Source organism: Culex pipiens, chromosome 2 (assembly GCF_016801865.2).
Source record: "Culex pipiens pallens isolate TS chromosome 2, TS_CPP_V2, whole genome shotgun sequence".
NCBI lineage: Eukaryota > Metazoa > Arthropoda > Insecta > Diptera > Culicidae > Culex > Culex pipiens.
In genome coordinates, this window is record NC_068938.1 from 113660234 (window position 1) to 113686445 (window position 26212).

The 26212-nt window shown below is 45.6% G+C and overlaps 5 protein-coding genes and 2 pseudogenes across 5 annotated transcripts; 4 read left to right on the top strand and 3 right to left on the bottom strand.

Annotated features, from left to right (window-relative positions):
- Nucleotides 1–4801: 4801 nt before the first annotated feature.
- On the bottom strand, nucleotides 4802–6994 carry LOC120414662 (zinc finger protein 227-like). The gene is made up of 2 exons (XM_039575931.2): nucleotides 6761–6994; nucleotides 4802–6703 (listed from the first exon to the last, which is right to left on the bottom strand). The coding sequence occupies exons 1-2, from the start codon at nucleotides 6881–6883 to the stop codon at nucleotides 4865–4867; spliced, it is 1962 nt and encodes a 653-aa protein (XP_039431865.1). The 5' UTR covers nucleotides 6884–6994; the 3' UTR covers nucleotides 4802–4864.
- A 282-nt stretch (nucleotides 6995–7276) lies between these two features.
- LOC120414681 (uncharacterized) lies at nucleotides 7277–10450 on the top strand. The gene is given in 10 exon segments (XM_052706970.1): nucleotides 7277–7340; nucleotides 7375–7500; nucleotides 7621–7864; nucleotides 7926–8109; nucleotides 8323–8517; nucleotides 8562–8729; nucleotides 8894–9086; nucleotides 9139–9473; nucleotides 9529–10092; nucleotides 10151–10450. Coding segments are annotated over 10 exon segments (2289 nt in total). The 3' UTR covers nucleotides 10367–10450.
- A 1069-nt stretch (nucleotides 10451–11519) lies between these two features.
- LOC120414672 (uncharacterized) lies at nucleotides 11520–13242 on the top strand. The gene is made up of 4 exons (XM_039575954.2): nucleotides 11520–11701; nucleotides 11768–12181; nucleotides 12249–12557; nucleotides 12627–13242. The coding sequence occupies exons 2-4, from the start codon at nucleotides 11798–11800 to the stop codon at nucleotides 12906–12908; spliced, it is 975 nt and encodes a 324-aa protein (XP_039431888.1). The 5' UTR covers nucleotides 11520–11701; nucleotides 11768–11797; the 3' UTR covers nucleotides 12909–13242.
- On the bottom strand, nucleotides 13223–15269 carry LOC120414666 (zinc finger protein 184-like). Its single transcript, XM_039575938.2, has 4 exons — nucleotides 15054–15269; nucleotides 14849–14982; nucleotides 13606–14794; nucleotides 13223–13550 (listed from the first exon to the last, which is right to left on the bottom strand). The coding sequence occupies exons 1-4, from the start codon at nucleotides 15189–15191 to the stop codon at nucleotides 13248–13250; spliced, it is 1764 nt and encodes a 587-aa protein (XP_039431872.1). The 5' UTR covers nucleotides 15192–15269; the 3' UTR covers nucleotides 13223–13247.
- Nucleotides 15270–15732: 463 nt separating this feature from the next.
- LOC120414718 (uncharacterized) lies at nucleotides 15733–17292 on the top strand (annotated as a pseudogene).
- Nucleotides 17293–18196: 904 nt separating this feature from the next.
- On the bottom strand, nucleotides 18197–23051 carry LOC120414720 (serine protease inhibitor 88Ea-like; annotated as a pseudogene).
- LOC120414656 (RING finger protein 10) lies at nucleotides 22614–26061 on the top strand. The gene is made up of 5 exons (XM_039575915.2): nucleotides 22614–23201; nucleotides 23378–24913; nucleotides 24973–25127; nucleotides 25182–25298; nucleotides 25364–26061. The coding sequence occupies exons 1-5, from the start codon at nucleotides 23114–23116 to the stop codon at nucleotides 25754–25756; spliced, it is 2289 nt and encodes a 762-aa protein (XP_039431849.1). The 5' UTR covers nucleotides 22614–23113; the 3' UTR covers nucleotides 25757–26061.
- Nucleotides 26062–26212: the final 151 nt, after the last annotated feature.

Genomic DNA, 26212 nt, shown 5'->3' on the forward strand with positions numbered 1-26212 from the left:
GTTTGATTGACAAATACGGAGCGAACTGGACCGGATTCCTCAGTACGGAACCATTTAAAGGTCAAGGCCCAGAACCTCCAGCGCGGCGGCCCAAATTGCGTTGATGGCCTGGCGGAAGATGGTCAGTTCATCCGACGTTGAAGGAAGTCGAATGAAATCCGTAGTTTTTGGGAGCAGAAAAAGAAAACACGTGAAAACACGAGTGAAAAATTAGTAAAATAAACCGTTGTGATAAGTGATAATGTGTTAGATATTTGATGTGCAATTAAAAATGTTTCAATTGTTCTAGAATGCGTCGTTTTTTATTCAGACAAGAACCATCCCCAGAATCCAATAAGAAATACAGCCAACAAAATTGCGTCTCTGTAATTTTACATCTAACAAATCCTCACGGTCGGGTCGTGTAATTTTAAAATTTTAAAATTTGATGTAATTTTCTGTCTTATTTGACGCTCCAGTTATGTGCATCAAATAAGACAGAATTTTACACGATTTTTTCGTGGTGTGCACCAACTAAGAGCAAGATTAGTAAATCGACTAACCCGATGCAGATCTAGATTTGTTACCAGCGTCTTCAAATTTGGTATGAATTTGTAGCTTTTTTTAAACTTAATTCTAATAAAATGATAATTTACTTTGGCCGGTGCATATATTTTCTATAGCTTATTGCGCGTATCGGGCGTATTCCCGAAAAAGACACGCGGCATACCAGCCTCGAAACGACGCGCCGCACTTTCGGCAAATGCGCGCTGTCAAATCCCATACTGCGCGTTTTGTTTTTGTTGATCTTCTTCTTCGAATTGCATGGCATTGTTGCCGGGTATGTTTTTTATTGCATCAAAAGTGCAGAAAATCGGTGGCAACAGCAACTTATGGTACGTTCGTTTGAACAGCCAGTGCGGCACTGAGTGCCACACTCGTCGGTGCCAGTTTTGGTTCAAACGAAAATTCTTTTTCAGTGTGCATGGAACTCGCATGAAACTGAAAAAATATCGAGTGCGGCACTAGAGTTTCAGTTCCAAGATGGCGGCGAAACTCGTGCGGAACTAGCGCGAGTTTCTTCAAACAAACACTTTGACAGCTCTGAGTGCGGCACTCAGTGCGGAACTAGCCCTCAAACGAACGTACCATTACCCAAGTAACCAACCAGCACTAAAACAAAAACTTATTCAGCAATACTTCAGCACTCTAGTGCATGTTAGTCATGCACCGGCACGTGTTAATGCAGATCAGCACCAGAGAGAATAATACTCTTTGTCAGCACTAAGATTGTAGCACTCAGTATTGCTGACTAAGTGCTGCTTAAGTGCTGGTGCTGGCAACTGTGTTCATCATTTTTCTCAAAACTGGCAACTAGGCCTTGCCCACGTAGGAAGAGAATGAGATAGCATGTCTTCATGCAGAACTGTCATCATTTGCTCACTTCATTTATTTGGGTTTGCTGACTTTAAAAAATAATGTAAGTACTAAATTCATATATAAAATCTTATCATTTTACTAAAATGCTATGTATTTTCAGAAAACTTCTTCCTGGTTACTCATCTTACTCCCTGACTTGGATCTGGATATGAAGAAAGTACACTCACAGCAGATTCAGCGATGGAAATTAGCATATTTTTCCGGGAGACATGACGACGTCAATGTCGAAATCCGCTTTCTAAAGCCAAAAAAGCCATCATTGGAAAACAAATTAAACTCCAAGTAACCTCCGGAAAATTCCCGTCATTTTCCCCATGGGTTTGTTTCAAGTGCTTGTTATTTCTCGCGTGTTTTTTGTGTGAAATAAAAATATGAATAGTTGTTTGATGAACTTTGTTGTTTAATTTATCCGATCTTCAATCAATCCATCAATCAATCAAAATTGTATTCACAAAAAGCATGATGATCGTTCGTGTTGGTGTTAAAATTCAAGTCGATAAGATGCTCCAAAATCACATCAGTGATCCACTTCCAATTTAGGCGAGAGGATACCGGCTCAAGATCCACACCCGGCGATGGCAGCTTGCAACTAATGGTTTCGAATCCCGAACAACTAATTTTCAACAAAAAAATCCAACTCGGTCAGCTGTGTCGGTAATCGAGTACAGAGTAAACAAAACAGCTAAAAATAGCATGGGGAGCTGGAGGAAAGGGAGAGAGAGCAATATTTTTGCCTCTCTCAACTTTTTGACATTTTCTGCAGGGATGGGTAACAACAGTAGGGGCCAGCACTAAACCAGCCGAGTAAAGTCCAAACTCGGCCATTGTTCAGCACTAGAGTAGCTATTAGTGCTGTTGTCAAAGCAGTTTAGCTTTTACTTGGAGCTGTAAATGCGCTATCAGTGCTAAACAGTGACCATGTTTAAGTGCTGGATGGTTACTTGGGTAGTAGCATATCATTTCGTTATAGCTGACAAAAAATCATGTAATAAGTTGGAAATGAAGAAATATCACCAGGATGTAGTCAGTTTTAATAGAATGCATGCAAAATATGTCTTTTCTAACAATTTTTCATCAGAATTTGAAAATTAAAATGACTTGTTGTGCTTCGAATCCCGGACACTGATAAAAGCTGATTCGAAATCCGGACACTTTTGCTTCGAATTCCGGACACTAATGAATCCGGCTAATGAATCGCACAAATTTGGACTGAAATGTTAGTGAATGGCATTCTTTAGATATCAAATAAGCTGTTAACATCAAGACAATCGATATTTTATATCAAAATTTGCTAAAATTTAAGGAAATCAAAACCATAAATTTCTGCTTTGCCTTCCCGGTGCTTCGGACGCCTATGAAATATTTCACGTGTAATGTTTCGCCTTTTTGGTAATCTTATAATTTTATTTTATTTTTTTGTTTTGAAATGAACCACAGCGTTCAAACAAAAAAAAATAACAAAAAATAACACAGTTTTGACATTCATAATGCGAACTTATATCCAAATAATTGATAAAACAAGATGAGGTGTCCGGGTTTCGAAGCGTCCGGGAATTCGAATCATGACGTTATGTGCCCTGACTCTGCCCACAAACAACTCTGCCAAAGCTAAAAAAAACAATAGTATGCACCTGTCTAGTTCTAGAACTTCTCTGGTCATTTTTTTCGAAAATTTTCTTTATGGTATTGGATTGCCTATGTTTATAGGATCTAGAGCTGTTGAAACAATTATTATTTTTCAAAAAAAAAAAGTTTCAATGAAAAAATATTGTTGAGTTAATGGTGCAGTCAAATTCAGCAAGTTAGTACCGTCATCTGAGGCGAATCGGGACTACTGTCTGAATAGGGACAGCAGGTTTTGGAAGCTTGAAATTAGGAAATTGATGCACTATTTTTGTTAATCTGTTTCTGATCTATCCGAAACGAATAAAAAATTCAATTCGCCCCAGATGACGACACCTTGTTCTAGAAATCCCACTTTTTCGTGAAATCTTAACATGAAACCTTTTGGGTGGGACAAATTTGCTTTGCGCTTGCTATTTAAAGGGAATGACAGGATTGTGTCACGTTCAGTATTAGGAAAACGGTCGCTTAGAAATTTCAAAGAAGTGATTTTTTAGAATATCTTAGAAAATATTATATTGGACAGTGTAATTATATACTTGCTAAGAAATTTTTCTATCTTTTTTGACAAGTTATTTTTTTGTTTAATCATTAATAGAGGTACGACTGTACTTGACGTGTCCATTGTGGTCTACTACAATGTCTGTCCCAGGTTAACCATAATGGGATGCGTCCATTCCTAAATCGGTAACCAGCCTGCCACCGGAGGCAGGCAACCGCTCTATGGATTCCTTCCGGGCCTCTTACCGGAAATCTTGAAAAAATAAATGAAAATGTAAAATCTGCCTATGATTTGTTCTATTATTTTAAGAAGTTTTCAAATACCCCTCACTCAAGGCGGTTTCAAAAACATACAAAAGCGAAAACATTAAATTTTGTTTATAGGACCTTTTTAAAAATAATTCTAGATATTCACAAAATTAAAGCCGTATACGCACTTCGGAAGGAACCAGTCAAGAAAAAAATCAAATGGGCAGCAGCGGCAGCGAAAGCAAGCCAGAGAGGGTGAAGAAAACCCCCAAGAAATCGTTTCCTCTCCTTTGTTCAAGCCATTTCTTGACCCCTTTTCTTGAGAGGTGCGTGTTGGCCCTAACCCCTTTTGATAACTTTGGAATTATTTGCGATTAATCCAACATCATTCAATGTTTATTTATGTTTACATTAAAGTTTTGAGCTATACACTGAAATAAAAAAAAAGTACCAAATTCCTAAATTCTAGGAATTTTGGCTCCTTTCCTTATATAGTAATCGGGTTTATTGGATTACTTAATAAGAAAAGGAAGGAAAATTCTTAGAATTTTGTAGATGTAGTGTAGTGTAGTGTAGATTCGTAAGGTTCGTTGCTTGATCTTTTTTGGGCTTGCTGTCGCTACGCGACGAAAGCCGTCAACGGGAAATCAAAATGGCCGACATTTCAAGGTTGTTTCCAATCGAAGCTTTCGTGCGCTCTCAAGTTTGGAGAGCAAGAGAGAATCATCTCAACGAAGAGAAAAGCTCGTGTCGCTCTCTCATACATACAAAACCAAAGCCCCTTTGAACTTGTAAGAGAGAGATTGACGAAACTTCATTGGATGAACAATCGTGCGTCTCCATTTTTTTTAAGATTCGCGTGCCAAGTGTATGAATATATTTGTGGGAAATTTCAACTCATTAAACCAGAAAAATAGAATGTGAGCAAATGCTTTTCATCCAAACTTTAGCAAATTATGCTGTTGAAACAGGACATTATAGGGACAGTGAAGGCTTTCTAGCCAGTTTCCAAAATTGAATACAACTAAAACACCACTTTTAGCCTGCCAGCAGATTTTATTTCGCTCAGATATTATTCAATCTCGACTTCCGTTTCGTATGTTCCCTCGTCCAGCGTTTGCATCGGCCACTCTTCAGTTTGTTCGCCGTCCGCCTCCGGCACCACCCCCGTCGGCAGCATAAACTCGATCGGATCTTGCTGCGGCGGCTTGTCGTGTGATGTCAGCGAATCGATAAACCGTCTGTTGTTCCGATGGCCGCAACTTTCCTGGTGTCGTTCGAGGACCGTTTTTCTGGTGAAGGGTTTACTGCAGCGGTCACATTTGAACGGGTAATTCTGGGTGTGAGTTATTTCGTGCCGTCGTTTGTCGGAAAGATGTGCGAAGGTTTTCGAGCAATACGCGCAGAGATAAGGCCGCTCCTTGGTATGCACTCTCATGTGAGTTTTAAGGTTTATTGAGCATTTGAAACTCTTGCCACAATCTGGGCAACATAAGCTTTCGGTTGAGTGCGTTCTGAGCATGTGGACGTTGTAGTTGCTCTTTTTGGAAAAGTCTCTTTGGGGAACACAAAGCGTGCATTTGAACACCGGTTTCTGGGAGGAGTCGTGCAGAGTCCGGTGGGATTTAAGATTGCCCTTTGTCGAGAAATTCTTTTCGCAAATGTCACAAACAAACCGCTGCTTACCATCGGCATCGGAATACACTATGCCGAGCTTGTCGTCAAACGAAACAGGCTTGACCGGTTTGTTCTGTTGTATGAAAGCTTCAAACTTGGATTGATGCGATTCCAGCTGCTGCTTCGTCCCACAATCCGTGAAGCAAATTTCGCAAATAAACATCGACGTAACCACACGATCTTCCGGCCTATGCATTTGCTCCATGTGCAGGCCGTACTGGTTGAAAGGAATCGGATGATCACAACCGCAACACTCGATGTGGAACCCCGCGGGAAGGCTCTTGTGCAACGATTCGTGCTGTTTCTTTTTGCGCACATTCGACAGCACAATACGACAGACGCCGCACATTCGCAGCTTTCGGTTGTAGCGATTTGTCTTGTGTTGGGCAAATGCTTTCAAGGTAGAATGCTCCTTGTAGCAGATCTCACAGGTGAAGTTATCCAATATGCCCGTACCTTCATCTATGGGAAAGTGTATCAACTCGGAGTGAGCTCTTAGTTCCACCATGGACTTGAATTCGCATGGACAACCGCAGCAGCTGACAATTTCTTCGGAGCAGGTTCCTCCAACCGGTTCTTCACACTGAAGAGCCTCTTCATCTTCGTCTATTGCTTCGTAGTTTTCGTACTCCATCTCGTCCAGCGTTTCAACTTCGATCTTTATGCAATGTTTGTCACCTTTTTCCTCTTCTCCCAACACAGCCTCGCACTGCTTTAGAGCTTGTTGCTCGTCGGTTTGTCCGATCGATTCAACTTCAGGTTCTTCTCCAGTGCCTTCTTTCAATTCTTCCACGAGGTACTCCGTGTCGTAGACCGGCGTCAACGATTGCGTGTGCTCTTGTTTCACCAACACAGCCGGCAACTCTTCAACTTCGTACTGAAGATAGGCATCGTTTGAGGTGTGCTCCACAGAATCCGGAACCGGCAGGTTCTCTTCTTCCTTCTCAATCACCGGTTCTTCCAGAATCTCCGGCAAAATAGGCAATAACTCCTCACTGCTAATCTGCGGTTCCTCCGGCGGACTCTCCTGCACCATTTCAGTTTGTGTTGCAATCTCATGCAGGATAACCGGTCCAGCTTCCTTCCCTGCAGGAGCTTTCCCCGCTCCCAGGTTGAGAATCTTGCGCAGCTTCCTGTCCGTGTTTCGACACTTGGAGCGAATTTTGTGCGCTTCCCGGATGGCACACAGACACTCGTTGCATATCATTTCCGGCATGCCGTCGTCTTTGGCAACCTTAAAATAAATGTTATTCAATATTTTGATACTTTAAAAAGAAATTATTCATATTACATTCACCCCCGCACAATCGACAATCATGTCCGCGGCGTTTATTTTGCCTCCGTCGTCGGAAAACACCGATGTGAAGTTTTCCCCGTCGTCGTCCATGCACACGCGGCAGATTCCCTGGTCCATCGTTGGTTAGTCCGGTTATTTGCGGTGGTTTTTCTTAAATAAATTATTTATGATTCCCTGAAAAAATAAATATATTTGTGTATTTGTGTATTTGTGTTTGATTGTTGACAAATCCGCTGCACACGGTTACTGAAAATCGCACTTTTGGGAGTTCAGAAATCGCACTTTTGACAGTTCGCTTAAACGAACTCAAAAAAGTGTGATTTCGCGAACTCGAAAAATGGTAAAAATCGCCAAAAAACGAGTTCAGTTAAGCGAACTCCCAAAAGTGCGATTTTGGACTTAGCGAAATTTTTGAATTTCGGTTGAAACGTTTCGTCCTAAATATTTATTTATTGTTAGTTTGTTTTTGTGCTCCGGAGCTTCGGGTTGATTTTCAGGTAAGTAAAACGGATGGATTTTTCGTGGCGAAAAGGACGGATTACTGGACAAGAATGTAAGAGGAATCCGTCCACCGGTGGACGGATTCCCTTCCAGTGTTGGCGAAAAAGTTCGGTCCATCGGTGGACGGATTACGGCACAAGGTTTTGTGAGAGGAATCTGTCCGCCGGTGGACGGATTACTTGTCGATGTTGGCGAAAAAGTTCCGTCCACCGGCGGACGGAGTACTGGACAAGGTTCTGCAAGAGGAATCTGTCCGCCGGTAGACGGATTGCCTGAAAATGTTGGGGGAAAGGTTTTGCAAGAGGAATCTGTCCGCCGGTAGACGGATTGCCTGCAAATGTTGGGGGAAAGGTTTTGCAAGAGGAATCCGTCCGCCGGTGGACGGATTATCCGTCGATGTTGGCGAAAAAGTTCCGTCCACCGGCGGACGGATTACTGGACAAGGTTTTGCAAGAGGAATCTGTCCGCCGGTAGACGGATTTCCTGCAAATGTTGGGGGAAAGGTTTTGCAAGAGGAATCCGTCCGCCGGTGGACGGATTACCCGTCGATGTTGGCGAAAAAGTTTCGTTCACCGGTGGACTGATTACTGGACAAGGTTTTTCAAGAGGAATCCGTCCACCGGTGGACGGATTGCCTGCAAATGTTGAGGAAATGGTTTTGCAAGAGGAATCCGTCCGCCGGTGGACGGATTACCCGTCGATGTTGGCGAAAAAGTTCCGTCCACCGGCGGACGGATTACTGGACAAGGTTTTGCAAGAGGAATCCGTCCGCCGGTGGACGGATTACCCGTCGATGTTGGCGAAAAAGTTTCGTTCACCGGTGGACTGATTACTGGACAAGGTTTTTCAAGAGGAATCCGTCCACCGGTGGACGGATTGCCTGCAAATGTTGGGGAAATGGTTTTGTGAGAGGAATCCGTCCGCCGGTAGACGGATTACGTGTCGATGTTGGCGAAAAAGTTCCGTCCACCGGCGGACGGATTACTGGACAAGGTTTTGCAAGAGGAATCTGTCCGCCGGTAGACGGATTGCCTGCAAATGTTGGGGGAAAGGTTTTGCAAGAGGAATCCGTCCGCCGGTGGACGGATTGCCTGCACAAGGTTTTGCAAGAGGAATCCGTCCACCGGTGGACGGATTGCCATCCAATGTTGGTGAAAAAGTTCGGTCCACCGGTGGACGGAATACGGCACAAGGATGCAAGAGGAATCCGTCCGCCAGTGGACAAATTGCCTTCCAATGTTGACGAAAAGGTTCGGTCCACCTGTGGACGGATTACTGGACAAGGACGCAAGAGGAGTCCGTCCGCCGGTAGACGGATTGCCTTCCAATGTTGGTGGAAAAGTTCGGTCCACCGGTGGACGGAATACGGCACAAGGATGCAAGAGGAATCCGTCTGCCGGTGGACGGATTGCCTTCCAATGTTGGCGAAAGGGTTCGGAGAATTCTTTCCACCGTTGGACAGGTTTCGGCAAAAATGGGAAGAGCTATCGGTTAGGCGTTGGATGGATTTTTATGGGTTAAACCTAGGGTTACACTAAGTTTGACTTTTTTTTATTTTTTAGGAAATTTCAGAAAAATACGAATACCTTGCAAGACCTTACTTCCCGAAGATCTTTTCGATTCCAGCATGGATGTGCCTTGGGCCGGACTGGCCGAACGACAACATCGCCGCATCACAGGTGTGCGACGGGGTTCGCTGAACCGCCCGTCCTTTCGTATTATTTTTATCACCATTTGCGATGGATCCCTCGTCCCTATCAAGTACGCGTTCCGGACTCCCTACCAAGTACGCATTCTGGAATCGACCACCCTCAAACTGGTAAAACTTTTTCTTGATTAAGTTTATCTGCAACTAACCTTCTTTTTTTTAGGCCAAATCGACTCCATCTGTACTGAGGTGCAGATCTTTCGGGCCGTGTACGACAGGTGCAAGTGCAACGCTGACGGAAGGAACGTCGACAACGTCGTATCCAAAGTTCGCTTTTCGTTGAAGACAGTAGAACAGCTGCTGAGCGTAGTTCGTCTGTCGGGAATCCTCGATTGGGATCATCTGCTGGACGCGATCACGGAAAAGACGGCCTCGACGCAATTGCCTTACCGTGGAGCGCTGTGGCCAGAGGAGAACGTCGCGTGCAACAAGTTCAACTCGAAGATCATCCAGGGTGAGCTCAAATCTGAAGCTGGTGGGAAGTCAGACGAGTGCGCCGTTTGAGGACGTTCAGGGTCTCGCGTTGTATCATCGGGAATCTCCGCAAGAATGAACCCATCATCAAACTGACCGACACCCAATCGCGGATCCGTTGGCGCGCGCCGTCCAGTGGCACCCGGAAGTGGCCACTCAGTTGTGGGTAGCCAGCGAGGAAGATCAAGCCCCCTCCGTTCAACTGTGGGATCTCCGCTACGCGACTGCCCCCACCAAAACCTTCCACATCTACCAGCGGGGTGTCCTCGGTCTGACCTAGTGCCCGAAGGATTTCGACCTGGTCGCTTCCTGCGGCAAAGACAACAAAATCTACTGCTGGAACCAAAACTCCGAAGAGCAAAACGGGAAAATCCTCTCCGAGCTTGCGACCAAAAACCAGTGGAACTTTGACGTGGCCTGGTGTCCGCGCAACCCGATGCTCATCGCCGGTCCCAGCTTCGACGGCAACGTAACCGTTTATTCGACCAACGGCGGAGCTCACGCCCAGGTGCAGATGGTGAACAAAATAGCTGATTCGTTCCCCGGAGTGGACAGCATCGAGCACGAGCCGGTTCATCCGTTCGCAGGACAGCCGCAGCCTACCTGCAACGATCTGAAGCGACCGGTGGGAGCGTGCTTTGGGGTGAGTCGCCATCATAAACTTTCACAAAACAAAACCTAACATTTTCAACCCCTCACAGTTCGGCGGCAAGCTGGACACGTCCAACGGAACGAGCCGCACCGTCATCGTGAACCAGGTCGTAACAGATCGCGAGCTGATCCAACGCTCGAACCGTCTCGAGCAAGTGCTGGCCGAGGGCACTCGCTCCGACGCCTGCGTGAGAAGGAACTTGAAGGATTGCTGGGAGACTGCTCGGCTTGACTGCGCGAACTACTCTGATGCCGGGGACATTTGAAGCGACCTAAATTTTCTATAAGCACCATTTAAAGAAAAAAAAACTTATTGTGTTTTCATTGCTGTACTATTTTACATATTAATAAATAATGGTTGTGGTGGTTGTGGCCGTTGTGGTTTTATTTTAGTTTATAACTAAAATTATTTCAATTCCCAACCCTCAAGAAAAACCAGAAAGCGCCCGAAAATAGGCAACATCCGAACAGATTTGATCCAGTGAAATATTTCCCCACGCTCGAACTCGCCAAATCATGAAAATCATGATTTTGCCAGTTCGACCCACTTTACCAAAAAAAGTGTTATTCGAGTTGAACTCGAAAAATCATGATAATTACCATTTTTTTGGTTTTATTTGGTAAGCGTGCAACTGACAAAAAGTGACTTTTAAAAAGGGCGTATGAGATTTCGATTAGGGCATCAACAACGTTTACACGCTCAACATAAACTATTTGGTATTTGAGCTTCTAACAAAAAAACGTCTTTCAAGTGCCCTGAGCTAAAATGAATGAAATTTTCTTACAATTTGGAGAAACACGATAATTACTGTCGGAGGTCACGGTGGCTCTTACGGCTTTTTGAAAACTCACCCAAGATTTACACGATAGTTTGAAGTTTTGATGATTTTATTATAATATTTTATGTTATGGGTCATTTCATTCGTGTCATAGAAACGTCTCACCACTCGAAACCGAACTCAAGCTTAAATTTGGTTGATACTTCCAAAAGCTCGTCTATTTTCAAACAGCCAACATTACACACACTTCTCACAGACGAAATCAAATTTACAAAATATCATAATTCTTCCTTAATTTAGTAACTCCTGTTTACCGTATCATTGGTAGAACTATTACAATTTACAAATTCAATGACTAAAACTAAATTAGTGTGTTGAGCGCTGTCACCAACTTTTGAGGCACCCTGTGTTTGTTTTCAAATGACATTTTCAAATCCACTCATCAGTGCGTTTTGGATTTTTTTGTAGAAAATTATTTTAAAAGCCAAAATTCCAAAAGTATTTTACCTGATTGTGACTTCGCAGTCTTTTCATATTTTGCTAGTTTTTTTTTAAACTTATTCAAATTATTTTCTTAAACTGATTCTTTGATTGATATTTCAAGATTCCAATACTTTTCTTTTTCGCTGTGCACAGCAAACAACCAAGCAAACCAAAGTCCGGTTCTGCGCGTTGCTCGAATCAGTCGTCAAAAATTCTTGCCGAATTTTTCCCAAAGAATAAGAAAATATTCCGCATTTTACAAAGTGATTTGCAGCGCATTCGGCCACTTTGGCTTTTCGCCCCGCAGAAGTCTGCAACCGCGTCGATTTTTAGCATCCTGTAAGTATGAAACTGTTTACACTACTTGTGGACAGTTCCGGCTTAACGTAACTTCCTCCCACACAGGTAGCAGCTTCCGGAACCACCAGGCCAGCCATGCGAAGCCGAACGGAGATGGTGACGACCCAGCTGGAGGGGTCAGACTTTGACGACGAGTCGGACTTTGAAGACTCGGAAGAGGACTGGCAGCCGGCCAAGGGAGAGCCCAAGACGAAAAAGCTAAAGGCAAGTCCAGCCGCCGGTCGAGCCGGCAAAAAGTCGTCTCCGCCCCGAGGGTCCGCCGGAAAGAATGGGGGAGGAGGGGGGAGAAAGCGTGGCGGCCGTGGTGGTCGCAAACCATCGGCGACAGCTCGGAGGTCCAACAAGAAAAAAGCTCCCAGCTCGGACGAGGAGGAACCGGAGGTGAGCGAGCAGGAGGAAGAGGAGGCGGAGGAGGATTATAGTGAACCGGAAGCGGTGAAGCCGCCGCTGGCCAAGAAGGTTAAGCAAACGGTGAGGTGCGTTGGTTGAGGATCGATTTAAGTTATGGATGATTATTCATTTGCAGTCCAAGAAAGCAGATCAGGACGGAGGCCACACGTCGGTCACGACGGTAATCAAAGCGGAACCGACGACCTCGGCGGTGGCTTCTCCAAAGCCGGTTCCACTGCAGCGCAAGGTGGTCACGCCTCTAAAGAGTTTCCCGGACAAGTTCGGCTTCCTCAATCTGCACATCTTCAAGGGTGATCTCAAGGACGGAATCGTCAAAAATCCGCAGGTTTGTCTGTGGCGCCGCGACGGTTCCAGCTTGCTGCAAAAGTATCTGCGTGACAAGACGGTGGACACGGAACTGCCCCAGTTTAACTCGTCGATGGTGGTGAGTTTGGAAAGGCGGTCACGGTTGAGAGAGTTGGCCTAATCGATTCTCATTCTCTCTCCTTTGTAGTATTCCTGCTGGGAGGACAAACGTGCCAACGAGTACATTGAGGTGAAGGTGCGCTGCATCGAACAGTCCAAACAGGTGCGGGTCGAGCTGACCAACGTGGACGAGCTGGAGGAGCAATCGCGGGCCGAGTATGAAAGTTTTGTGGCCGAGCACGGGGTTCCGGAGCAGCGCAGCACCAGCAACGCAGGCAACTCACAGGGCGGCACGGATGACGAGGACGAAGAGTTCGAAGACAACGAAGGGGAGGAGGGCGAAGAGAGTGAAGGCGCCGAAGAGGAATGAAATTAGGCGTGTGGATCTGCTCTCGAGGGTGGATCCGCTGAAGCATTCGCTGTCAACAAAACTCAACAATCCGACAGTCCAGATTAGCATGGCGCGGCATATCCTTCCTTTTCTTAGCTGTTCATTAATGTGTACTAAATGTGTAATATTCTAATGGTAATCTAGCGGATAGGATGACCAGCGCTGGCAGAAGCAGGACGCGATCGTATTTCAAACCATAACTCAACTTATTCATTGTTTTAAATGAAGATCAATATCAAGTCAACGGTAATGATGTGTAGTAAAGTGAATTAAGCAAGCATTTTCGCATAAAGTGAATTCCTCCAAACAAAAATCGTTTTATTCCGTCTCACTTGCCACGTGGGTGGCCTGATGGCGGTCGCGCTGGAACAGTTTCGTAAACGTTCGATCGCAGAACCGGCACCGCAGCGGGTAATCCTCGCCGGCTTCGTGCAGCTGCATGTGCTTGTCAAGCTGCTTTCGCCGCCCAGCTGGAAACCCCTTGTCGCACACGGAACATCGCAACGGAAACTGGCCGCTGTGGGTTAGCTCGTGCCGATTCTTGTCCGTAAGGTGGGCAAATTTCCGCTCGCAGTACGAACAGCTAAACGGTCGCTCGTTTGTGTGAACTCTCAGGTGAACCTGAAAAAAAATTATATAACCAAAGTTCAACATCCGAAACCGTTTTAAAACCTACCGAGAGCGTGTGCTTCCACTTGAAATTCCGGTGGCAGATGCTGCAGCTAAACACCTTCTCCTGGGAGTGCTGACACTTCCGGTGTCGTTTGAGGTAGTGTTTATTCTTCAACATTTGTCCGCACTCGTCGCACTGAACTTCCGCACCGGATCTCTCCTGAACCCTTTCTCCCTCTCCCGGCTTCCGGCTGTGGCTCTGCACATGCTTGGCCAAGAGCAGCGCCGAGACGAAACTCCGCTCACACAGCTTACACTGATGGACGCGAGCGTACGGAACCATTTTGTGGTGCTCAAGCCGCGCCGCCGTCGGAAATTGCCTGAAACAAATCTCACACTCGAACGGATTGTACCGGTCCGGCTGATTCCGGCGATAAAGCTCGTGGTGCATCTGCGAGTGCTGCTTGAGCGAATCTTCCGACGGAAACTTGGCCGAACATCCGCAGCACTTTCGACCCGCCGTTTTCCGCTCGATCTCGTTCCGTTTCTTGGTCGCCGCACAACCGCGTCTCTTCGCCTTTACAAACTTTTTATAACTGAAGCTAAATCTTTGATGAACAACCAAACGCGTCTGCAAATTGAACCGCTTGAAGCAAAACTCGCACTCGAACGGTTTCATCGGATCATCCGGCACCTTCTCGTCCAAGTGCAGCGACGAATGCTGCCGCATTTCTTCCGATCCGGAGCCAAGTGTTTCGCACGAGCAGCATTGAACGACTTCGGGAAACTCGGCGGACACGAGGCGATCCCGAAACGCCGGAAGCTGATGCCGGGAGTCCAGGTACGAAGTGCCGGAAAACAGTTGGTAGCAGATGGTGCACTCGATCAAACCAACCGGCGCGGGACCGGATATTGCACGTTCCGGAAGGTGGCATTCATTTGAATGGAGCTCCAGTTGCTCGCTGGAATCGAACTTCTCCGCACAGCCGCAGCATTGCGTACGATGACCATCGAAGGTTTGAACCACCGGGTCGGTTAATATCAGGTCGTCCACGTGGAAGGAAGTGTTGATATCGTCTTGAATGATCGGCTCATCAGAATCGAACGTTTCTTCCTCGATGATATCATCAATGTCCAGCAGCTCTATAGGAGCATCCGGTACGGACACAGCATCGTCACTTTCCTCAGATTCATTTATTACTTCTACTTCGTTAATTGCTTCAATCACGTGGTATTCGTGTGGTGAAAACATGCTAGAAATTTAAAGTATTTTAAAACATTATTTCCACCAAACTCTCTCAAAATACCCTTTATCCGCAGAAAGCCGTTGCCTCAAAAGAGAATCAGAAGCTTTGCAGGTTGTTATCAGTTTATTCGTAATCTCCAAGTCATTCAAGCAGCTGCTGCAAATTAGTTGTGGAAGCTCGTCATCTTTGGTGATCTAAACTTATCCAACAAATATTTGTTTTCAAATTAGTAATGTTTAATCAACTTTTAAACATTGCAACAAACCTCAACTTGCGCTAAAGAAGCTATCAAATCAAAAGGTAAATATCCGCCTGGGGAAGGTTCGTACGGTGAAAACAAGGGACAATCAGACTTCATGCAAACACGGCACATAATCGGGGACATTAAACTTGTGTTAGCCATCGGGTCTTATTTTTTTAATCAAATTTAAAACATTTTAAAATAAAATTGTCAGACAAAATATAAACAACAAGCATTTATTATCACACGCTAGCAATAAACTACTCATTTAATATGAGTTTGTAACACACTACACTCAAAATCCGAAGTACCCATCATAAAAGGGTTCTATCTACACTTTATCTGCCAACACAAGGTAAACAAACCCTATTTCGATGCCAACATTTCAAAAAGCATCATGTACAAACCATGCGTTTTGAGAAAAACGCATTTCAAGCAAAACAATGTAAAAGGCCCTAAGTCGAAAATGTAAACAAACCACATTTTCTCTGCAAACGATGCTTAGTGTCTTAATCTATCGCAACATATCAAAAATAGTATTAAAAGTTCGATTTTTGTATGAAAAAAAAAATATTTTCCAAAAGGCCAATGTCAATGATACCTTGTTTGTTTTTAAAATCCTGATAGACCTTTGCTGCTAAGGTCCAATTTGGAAACTGGGATGTTTTGTTTTGGAATCGTGTTAGTCCCAGGGACAAACACGATGTTGTTTGCAAACAAAAACGAAACCAACATTGGTCTTTTGCTGCCAAACTGCAATAATTATTTTAGCTGAAAATTTGGAAAATCGGGCATTTCTGGTCAATTCCTTCCTCCAAGACTTGTGTCATCAAGATTCTGTCGATGTTGGTAATGCCTTTTCACCCTTGCAATCAATCAATCAATAAATAGTTCTGATTTTGGTTCAGTTTGTTTTTGTTTTGTCTTAACCGCTATTAATATATATAATATTAAAATTTTTATGTTTTACTTCCAGAAGCAGTCTTATCGAGAGCCGCAACTCGATCAACAGCGGCCGGGTGCGATACTTCACGGCGAAGGAACTGGTCGAGCCGGTGGCCAAGGAGTGGTGGGATTTGGTGAAGGTTATTTGATTCAGGAGGTTCAGAAGAAGGAGCCTTCGAAGGTGCTTCAACTTGGGAGGTTTAAGCTCCAGGAGGAATCTTCCGGTTCGGTCGAGGGAAGCTCGGATTCGGTGCGGACTCGCAACCCGTCGCGAATAAACCCGCAACGACTCCGGCCAGGTTAGCAACGTCAATGGCGGCGCGATTCGGGACGCGTCGACGCCGGCGGCCATCCGGAATTCGTTGGCCTCTCCACAACCAGCCAAAATGATGGCCAAATCACGCCAAAGCCGAAGTCACGACTCTTTGACGACAATGACGAGAAGGAAGAAGCCTTGGAACCGCAACCGGGACGCCCTGCTGTACGACAAGGACGACGACAAGCCAAACGAAATGCTGGATCACAAGCTGGCCGAAGATCGCGCCCGGAAGCATCGTGAAAAGGAAGCCAAGGAGGAACGCGAGCAACGTCGGCGACCAAGTTCAAGAACTTTTTCTTTGACAAACCGGAAACTTCGTCGGAGAAGAAGAGCTCTGCCAGTCCGGACAGAACATCCGACATCAAGAAGCCAAAGTTGGACAAGGATCAAGATCAGGAAGAAGATGAAGAGTGGAAGCGAAAGCCGGTGACGTACAAGTCAATAAACGATTTGTTTGAAAAGGTGGTGCTCATGATTAGCGGGACTCAAAATCCGGAACGGGCCAACCTACGGAATCAGGCGCTGGCCATGGGAGTTCACCCTCTATTCGGACGATGCGGAGCGCTCGGACTCGGCGGATGAAATCGTGGACGAAGCGCGCCGGCCAAAACAGGATCCGCTCAAACGGGATTGTCCGGTGAAAGATCCCTCTCCCCGTAAGGGAACGGACGAGGAAGTAATGGCGCATTACGATCTGGACGATGTGGCGATCTTGGAGGACGCGGAACAGCCACCGACGTACGAATTGTCCGGTTCGGACACGGAGAAGGAAATCGAATGGGTCAAGCAGAAGCAGCGTGAGCAGACCAAGAATAGGAGTGAGGTGTACGATAAGACTACGGAGGAGGAATGGGGAAGAATAGTGAGGAGAAGGAGAAGTAGTTGGACTTTTTTGAGCGGAAACGGTTCCTGCTGGATGACGACGTGGGTGCCGTGGATGTGATCAAGCTGGAGCGGTTAAAAACTTTAGTTGCCGGTACAAACAACCAAAACTGAATGATCAAGGCGAGCCAATCTTGGTTTAGAAAGCACCTGGAGTAGTTTTTTTTTACAAAATTGATCCTCGTGCTGAAGACTTTCGATTCAGAATTGCCGGACATGCCAACGGTCACAGATCAGCCGATTGAACTTTCTCAAGAAAGCTTGCCGTTTTGAAGAGCTTGTTCAAATATGTGAGTGAGCCGAACTAGCAGTTTTGAAGAATCTTTTATTGATCATTGATCAAATCTGGTTCTAAATAAAGCAGTTTATTAAGCAATAACTAAAATTGTTTATTTATTTATTTAGAAAAAGCTAGGAATCTCCGATCCACTGTTCCGGTTTACGGCTGTCCAGATCGAAACCCTTAAGCAGACATTCCTGCTTGCTATCCGGCCGCATAACTGACGAATGCTTCCCGTCGTTGTTCCGGCAGACATTGCTAAACTTCAACTCAAACGTGACCATCACCCACGAATCGACGAGCTTGTCTAAATATTTCAAGCACTCAGCAAAATCCATTTGGAACAGAACTAAATCTACTTCTGGTTCCCTTGAGTCCACGACCGGTTCCTGCTTCTTGCAAACACCTGTTCTTTGTTCGTTCTTCCCCACTGTCTTTGGAAATGGTTCCAGACAGTTTGTTATTGTTGCCGTCGTAATTTTTCACCGCTGCTACTGAAGGTTCTCCGACAGCCTTAACGACCAAGGCATCACCGATCAACCACTCGAATGTTTTATTTAGGTGGAACTCTTCCGCGACGTACTTAGGTTACTGGAACAGCAGGGTAGCGTTTTCGTGATAATCAAATATTCAACAAAAGTGCGGGCGTAGTTTTATAGTGGTACTCATATAAACAAAACCAATCAACTGAAAAATTTGATATTATTTTATTCAGAAATCCCGTTCACATTTGTTATATTCATTACAAAAAATCCCAATCCAAATAATACGACACGTTTTCGACTGAAACGCGTTCTGAAGGAATCTCCCGTTGGTGTGCACCAAGACGGTCAAGCAATTTCCCCACGTAATCATGACCAAAAACTCATCGAACGCGGTACTTCCCTCGAAGCTTTCATCCTTGGTTTCCAGCTAAGTCATCTTCTGGGGTCGTTCCGGCTTCAAAAATCACTCTGGCTGATGGTAAACTTCGTTGAACAGCTCGGCCTGCGTGGCGTAGTCCTAGATGACGAAGATGAACGGATGGTTGCAGTGAAACATGGCTGGATCGTCAGGTCGCGACGATCGTAAGCTGAACTCGACTGTCGCGGATGCCACCGTCGCGCCCTCCTCGTTGACGGTGATCTTGAACTTTACCAGCACTTCGCCGACCTGGACTTTCTTCGAGAAGCCGGAGAAGTTGGCCGAATTTTCGAACAGCTTGCCCATGCCTCGGCCCAGTACGGTCTTCATGTCGACGGGACGCGGAAATAATGCCCTCGTTAATGTCCCGCAGAGGATGTTCGGCGACGAGATGAGGCGGGCAAGGAGTTTGTCAGTGCGTTGGATTCGGTGGGGGGTAGGAACACGAACATCGAAACGCGGGACGCTTCGTCCTGGCCGGTGTAGGGCAGCTCCAGGATGTGGCAGCCGAGCTTCTCGGTGGCGGCTGGTGGAGGGACGAACCGGTTAGGTATTTGACAGCCAGTTGTTGATTGTAGATTACTCACCATGGTTGAAGGTTCCCTCGACGTGCATCATGTCGACAAACTCCTGGCGCTCGTTCGAAACGTAAAAGATCTCCTTACTGGTCTCCTCTGGCTTGAATTTGTTCTGCCAGGTTCCCTACAAACGATCGTTTCAATTAACCACTGTAACTCAATCAAAGTTATTCAAACCCACCTTGAAGTAAGCAGCATTGGCGATCGCCAGCTTTGTGTTCTTCGTGATCGAGCCCGGAATCAGCAGGTCCGTAATCTCCCCATGCGTCGTGTTCTCCACCCAGTTGTTAATGTACAGCCGCTGCGATTCCGGATCATACTCAAAGTCCAGCTTCTCAATCTCCTCCAAGAACTTGTCCTCCATGCACTCCTTGACCGGAATCTGCTTCCCGAAGAACAGCTAATCAACGAACACAAACTAAATCTCGTCCGCCTTGTTTTGCCCGAACCGCATCGCCAGAGCCTTCTTCCCCACATTGTAAGCCTGCCACACTACCGGTTTGTAAATAATTTAAAAAAAAAAATTATGTAAAACGAGAAAAAAATTACTTTGGTGCAAAAGACCTAAAACGAAATCTCAATTTGTTTTGGTTTGGCCTGCAAGGCCAAAAAACAAAAGCACAACAAAAACAAATCCTGAAGTTGTGTTTGGCCGTTTGACATAGGACCCAAATGGAAAATGAAACACGCCAATGTTTACAAAGGCGCTAAAACGCAAAGGGCTAAATCGATCCCGCATGTTGTTAACTTTTTTAAGAGGCCTATGTAATTTTATCATCAATTTTACAGCAATAATGAAATGTTTTCAGAAAATTGAATACGGAGGAACATAACAATACTAGTTTTGCGTTTTTTATATAAATAATATCCATAGTCAGCCAAATAAGTTTAAAATAGGAATTGAAAAACTAACCGCAGACTTCATCCTCGTTTTTCTCAATGTTTTGAAAAATGACAACGGCCGTTTTACAATGTTTTGCTTGATTTGAATGTTGAGCATCCATTTTCAATTACCATTTTTATATAAAAGCAAAATAAGATGTTCCAATGATAACAAACGATGAAAAACGTTGCTTTTGTTGATACTTGATCATCCATATTCAATAAAACATTATTTCCGTAATTTTATTTGAGAAAAACAAACATAACTTCTTTTGAAATCACCAACGTCGATATCACCCTACTGTCACTGAGGGGGGCGCTTTGTTATGATTCGTTTTTCTTCGCCGAATGTACATGGCGCTTTTTTCATGTTGCTTTTTTTTCGTCACGAGGTTTATGTAGCCTTTTGTTTGACAGGTTGACAGGGCTATATAAACAGGGACTGCTGATGGCAGAGATTTTGTTTATGTTACTTTATTTAAAATCATGATTAAACAGACTTTACTGAAGTAACTTTTGCTCATTTTTGGTGGAGAGGTAGCTTATTAGAAGTACATTCAGAATATACAATAACCCAGAAAGTGTTAAAATGTACATGATGCCTTTTGAAATGTTACCGTCGATTTGAGGGTTACTCCCACCCCCGTTCCACCCTAGGTAGTAACGCTTCCGCCTCGTAAGCGGTAGATCGGGGTTAAAATCCCGGCTCGGACCAACACAACTGGTGATTTTCTGGATTCGATTGCTTAGTAAAGGGAAGGTAGTGTATCGTCACAAACTTGACCTTATCAAGACAACTTAGGAAGACAAAATATGGAATGTTAACATTAATCATAACATGTTAACATTAAGTTGATTAATAAACTGTCACTGAATCCGTTTTGCAAATGCCAGCCCCGATAGTCTTCACGGGTGTTCCAGCCAGGAACAGGGAAAGATTTACTTTTTACTTACTTCCACCCACCCTTTTTCAAGTTAACCCAAAAAAGCAAAGCAAACCACTTTAACGACCCCCGGGTCTTTTGTGGTCTCTGTTGCAAGTTTCTGCTCATTTCTAGGCGTCCGAAGGTTAAGTGTGGTGAGTCACCCAAAACTTCTTTTACGCAAATGGACCGACGTTTTATGGCGGGAATCGAACCCGCGCCCCATATAGCAACTATGGGATCGGCAGCCGAAGCCGCTAACCACCGCACCACGAGGCCCAACCTAGTTTACATGTCGTTACGTTACCCATTTATGAAGGGTATAACACCGGTAAACATGAAAAAAGATGTTTTTAACCTTGTGTTGGCAGATAAAGGGTAGATAGAATCCTTTCTGAGGGGTACTTATGTTTTTGAGTGTATGGTAAGTTTATTTAAAGTTGCAATCAAGCTAAATATAATACAAATGGGTCAAAATTCCGTATTTTTTATATCAAGAAATTAAAAGTGCAACATGGAGTAAAACTTTCTGTCAAGCTTCTGTGAAGTTTTCCATGCCAGCTGGGAAAGTTTCACTCCATGTTACCGGCTCACATCTCTCTTTTTAATTTCTCGATACGTGCGATACGTGGCGTGTACGTACACGAAAATACAGTGAGATTAAATTTTGTCAGCCAGCAAAATCAAATGGTACGCTAGCCCCGTTTGGAGTGAACATTGTTATGTGCCCTTTTGTTTTTTTGATTTTTTCAATAGGAAATTGTTTGCTATCAATCTGATTCTTGGAGGGCATGTAGGGAGTGTACTATTGTGGTTTTTGAAATAAATCGAATTAACAGCGCGAGTGTTTATCATCTCGCGAAGCAATTTTCTGTTGTTTCTTTTCTGAGTGTACCCCAAATGTCACACGCGAAACCAAAACAAAATTTCGCCGCGGCACCAAACTGAAATGTCGCCAGTTGAGCTGCGACAAGACTCGCGCCGCGTCTTACACGGAGCATGGAATCGATCACGAAAATCTACCGGAAATCGTTTTGTGAGCGTGGATTTGATCATCCAGATGGACCATTTTATGATGTCTAGCTTGGAGAGGACAATTACAGCGCTTTTGATTTTCAAGTTGGTGGCTGGGTCTTCCCATTTTGACTCTATATAGCTTATTCAATCGACACCCGCAACATCCCGCATTAGCAAAACTCTCTCGGTGAGAGGACACAACGGACCGGATTGAGGTCCCTCGACAATGAGGCCACCTATTTTTGTTTTATTCAGACGGAAATCCATCCGTAATCAGCAACTTAACCAAGACTTTTTCCCTTCTGCGTCTTTTCTGAAGCTGGAAACTGACTGAACTTCATAAATTACCCCAAATGAAACAGTTCTAGTGGTAGTAGAACTAAAAACCAAGATTTTAAACAATAATTTAATCTAAAACGTTCCATTTCCTTGGCAGATCAGAAAAGATCAGCCACGTTTTTCTCATCATCCAAAGCCGTCAAAACAAAAAAAGCAAACACACTGATTCAAAATCACCTAAACATGCTTGACAGATATTTCGCGACAGAAAATCGTCGCGAGAGTTAAACTTGCTCAATTCGGTTTAGTGCCGCGGCGACAATAATGAATGGAATAGTGGAATAATCCCAAATGTTTACGTTTTGGTTTTGTGCCCTAATGAAATGTTTGGCTCGATATGAGATTATAACTCAAATTCGGAAAATAACCCAAACATGGGCAATTCTGATCAACGTATAAAATTTTCCACCCGCCTCGACGGCGGTGTAATCACTTCGACCTACAAGCCAACTCCCCATTTTCAGCTGTTTTATTTTTTTCTGCTCCGCTGGCAAACGTCACATTTTTGCGAACTGACTTTTTTCTCTCATTCCTTCGTCGCCATTTGCAACGCGACGGTCCGTTCCGTGTCTGCCGTAAGAAGTGAAAAAAGTTGGTTTTCCTGTGCCTTCGCGGTCGGTTCCAGGCCCATCCACACCCTCCGGAAAAGAAACGCACTCGAGTGCAGTGCAGCGCAGCTGTTTTCTTCGCGGATTTCGCTCCCAAGTTTCGCCCAACTCCCCCCGAAAGAAGAATCACAATTTTGTGAGTTTCTTTTTTCTTCATCGTACCCGTACAATCATGGCCAACTAAAAAGATGTCTCAAGTACGGAAAGTGTCATTCGTGTGCAGCAGCAGCAGCAGCTTTGCTTCGTTTCGCGGCGGAGAGCAGGCTCCGGAACGTGCCGGAAGGGCGACGTTGGCGGCGGAAGTGACCAGCGCCAGCAGCGAGCTTTCGAGTTTGTCCTCGCCCATTTTTGGTTTTTTGCCTTCATTTGACCTAGTTTTAAGCGCCGTAGCGGAAGAAGCCTCCTACGATGGAGAAGAATCATCGTTTTTCGAACCAGAACCTGCCCAAGGGGGGCCAACAGCAGCCTACTGAGTCCAAGAAGAGTTCGAACCAAGGTGAGGGATTTTTGTAGGAGGGCGAAGCGAGTTGAAGGATTTCGTAATCTTTGTTGAGAATTGCACCTTTTCGAGATGTTGCTTCACAACAAATTTTTGTCTATCAATGTTTGCTTTTTTAATTTATATTGCGTCTCAAATTAATGCACTGAAAATGATTTTTTTTTTTTTTGCAGACGTTTCCGTCAAGTGGCCACGCCACTCGAAGCGTCGCGAGCAGCCGAACGCCGGCGGAACCAAGCCGGATAGTTACCGTAATTCGAGTGGCAAGGCGGGACAGTCCGCCAAGGCGCGTAACCAAACCAACTTTAACTATGACAAGCGATCGCGGCAGCGGCCGGAAGTCGCTCCTTTGGATGTTGCGGCTTCGGCACTTGAGTCAGCTGTTGATGCGCTTGAGGAGCAGTACGATGGAACCGGACTAGCGGCGCCAAGGGCCAACGGGGGTCACGCGGTCCCCGTGAGGCATGAACTACATTCGGTGTTCTCACCTGGTTCGAAGAAGCAAAGTTTGAACCATTTGCTGAACTTTCACTACGCGCCACGTGACCGGGATCAGCCGGCGCGCCTCAGCAAGACCGGCAACAATCGCTGCTACATGACGAAGAAGTTCAGCTACAACAAGGAGCAGTTTCTGCAGGCCAATTGCCAGTTCGTGGTGCGTTCCGGAGAGGATTATGAGGCGTGCTTGGCATCGCCCGACCAACTCGTCGAGTGGTCCAAAATCGAACAGATCCACATCCTTAGCGCCGAGGAACCAAAATGTCCCATTTGTCTGTATCCTCCGGTGGCGGCCAAAATGACCAAATGTGGTCATGTGTACTGTTGGCCGTGCATTCTGCACTATCTTGCCCTGTCGGACAAAAGCTGGCGCAAGTGTCCAATTTGCTACGACGCCATTCACGTGCCGGATCTGCGTAGTGCCGTGTCAAAGCCGTTCCATTCGTACGCGGTCGGCGAGTACGTCACTTTCCAGCTGATGCGCCGCGAAAAGACCTCGATGGCATTGGCGCTAGCCTCGGAAGATGCCGCCGACGGCCCTCCGACATCTACGCTGTACGATCCCAAGATCGGCAACAGCATCCTCACCAAGCTGCTCGTTGCCGATTCGGACGGAATCAACAGCATCATCGATCGCGAACAGCAGGAACTCGACAATCAGATTGTCGTCGACGGAATGGACTGCCCGGAGAACATCTTTGTCCAGCAAGCCCTCGAGCAGGTCAAAGAGCGTAGGGAGAAGGTGGCAAGCAAGAAGATTGCTGAACCGTCATCGGAACCAGCTGCTCCGATTGCCGAGCAAGTTGAACCGGTCACGGAAGCGCCAGAGCAGCCGGCCGACGTCGGCCAAGCGCTGCAGGACATCCTGATCGATGAGGACAGCAACTTCTTGCTGAGCGACATCGACATCGTGCAGACGCTGCAGTGCGCCACTTCCGACTGCTTCTACTTCTATCAGGCCACCGACGGCCAACCGTTGTATCTTCACTCGATGAACACGCGCATGCTGCAGGCGATGTACGGCGGGTTGGACAAGGGTCCGCTCAAGATTACCGGGAAAATCGTCCAAAAGGACAGCTGCTCGATGTCGGAGGACTTGCGCAAGCGGCTCAAGTATCTGCAGCATCTGCCCGTTTGCACCCAATTTGAGGTGGTCGAGGTTGAGCTTGAACCGGGCACGATTTCCGCGGAGGTTTTAGCTCAGTTTAAGGGTAGGATCGGTTAATCTTAACGCGATAGAGTTTGCTCTAATTGTTACAAATACTTGCAGATGAGTTGAATGATCGCAGAAAGAACCGCCAGAAGCGCGCGCGTGCCGAACGAATCCGCGAAAAGCAAATCTTTGAATTCAACGAGCGCCAACTGGGAAAATCGATGGCTCGATCCGCCAAGATTCAGATCGATTCCAACAAGCATTTCCCTTCGGTGCGTAACAAGCCTCAATAAATTGAATCAAAACTACAACTTTAAATCTTTCAGTGCGGAAGCGTCGAGAGCTACGACTTTTCGGCGGAACCCACCCTGGGAACCAGCTCTGGAACGGACCTATCCGCATCCCCCGGTACATCCGCTGGCGCTGGTCCTTCGTGGTCAAAGGTAACACACATTTGCAAATTCTTCAACCTCAAATCCCACTCAAACTCTCGCTTCCCCTCGCCTAGATGCTGTCCACCTCGTCCCGTTGGCCTTCGCTCGGCGCCGCCAGTTCCACAAACGCGTTCGGGCCGTTGGCCACGCCGCCAGCTCCCAAGCTACTCCAGGTTACAGGTTCGAATATGTCCGCCGTCCCGTCGGTAGAACGCCGCCGCAGATCCGACTCGAGCGACTTCGAGGACAACGTCGACGTCGACCAGGAGTTGCGCGCCCCCGAGTTCCGCAACGATCTGAGCTTTGCCATTGAGGCGGCGCTCGGATCGGTTTCCCTTGGACAGTCGGGCGGAAAGGGTAAAAAGGAAGCGGTTAGTGGAGGGGGAGGTGGAGCAGCTGGTGCGGGCAACAAGAAGAAGAAAAACAAGAAAACGCTGCTGTTTGCCTCGGGGATGAATTTGAACTAGATGGTTAGTCTTGTTGCGGTAATGTTTATTTTTCCTCACATTTCTTACCTTACTCAAAAACAAAATACAATGGAAAAAGTTTGTTTACTCTGTACTATTTTATATAAATCTGTTGATTATTAGATTTAAGTTTTGGCCCTTTTGTTTAACTTGAACATATGTGTATGTATACTTTAACCCACAAAATTACAAACCCCACCCTTAATATGTAATCGGATAAAACAGATCAAAACAATGTATCCCAACAGAACGATATGCAAAGCGTAATAAAAGCACATGTTTTAGCAAAGCAAAACAAGCTTCGACTATGCCATTTTCGATTGCGAGAAAAAAGCCCTCGGCGCTTGAAAGAAGGCTTCGATTGATCATTGTCGATCTATTATATTTTTCTATCGATTTTTTTTTTATTGAAGCAGCTATCGTCGTGCTCAGTATCACTATGGTATGGATGAAGAA

Excerpts from the sequence above, each read along its gene's own strand:
- LOC120414666 (XM_039575938.2), bottom strand. The coding sequence starts at position 15,191 with ATGGCTAACACAAGTTTAATGTCCCCGATTATGTGCCGTGTTTGCATG. Across the intron at positions 14,983-15,053 it reads CTTCTTTAGCGCAAGTTGAG|ATCACCAAAGATGACGAGCT; the intron begins GTTTGTTGCAAT and ends GGATAAGTTTAG. Across the intron at positions 14,795-14,848 it reads CGGCTTTCTGCGGATAAAGG|CATGTTTTCACCACACGAAT; the intron begins GTATTTTGAGAG and ends TTAAATTTCTAG.
- LOC120414656 (XM_039575915.2), top strand. The coding sequence starts at position 23,114 with ATGGAGAAGAATCATCGTTTTTCGAACCAGAACCTGCCCAAGGGGGGC. Across the intron at positions 23,202-23,377 it reads CAAGAAGAGTTCGAACCAAG|ACGTTTCCGTCAAGTGGCCA; the intron begins GTGAGGGATTTT and ends TTTTTTTTGCAG. Across the intron at positions 25,299-25,363 it reads CTGGTCCTTCGTGGTCAAAG|ATGCTGTCCACCTCGTCCCG; the intron begins GTAACACACATT and ends CCCCTCGCCTAG.
- LOC120414662 (XM_039575931.2), bottom strand. The coding sequence starts at position 6,883 with ATGGACCAGGGAATCTGCCGCGTGTGCATGGACGACGACGGGGAAAAC. Across the intron at positions 6,704-6,760 it reads TCGATTGTGCGGGGGTGAAT|GTTGCCAAAGACGACGGCAT; the intron begins GTAATATGAATA and ends ATTTATTTTAAG.
- LOC120414672 (XM_039575954.2), top strand. The coding sequence starts at position 11,798 with ATGCGAAGCCGAACGGAGATGGTGACGACCCAGCTGGAGGGGTCAGAC. Across the intron at positions 12,182-12,248 it reads AGCCGCCGCTGGCCAAGAAG|TCCAAGAAAGCAGATCAGGA; the intron begins GTTAAGCAAACG and ends ATTCATTTGCAG. Across the intron at positions 12,558-12,626 it reads AGTTTAACTCGTCGATGGTG|TATTCCTGCTGGGAGGACAA; the intron begins GTGAGTTTGGAA and ends TCTCCTTTGTAG.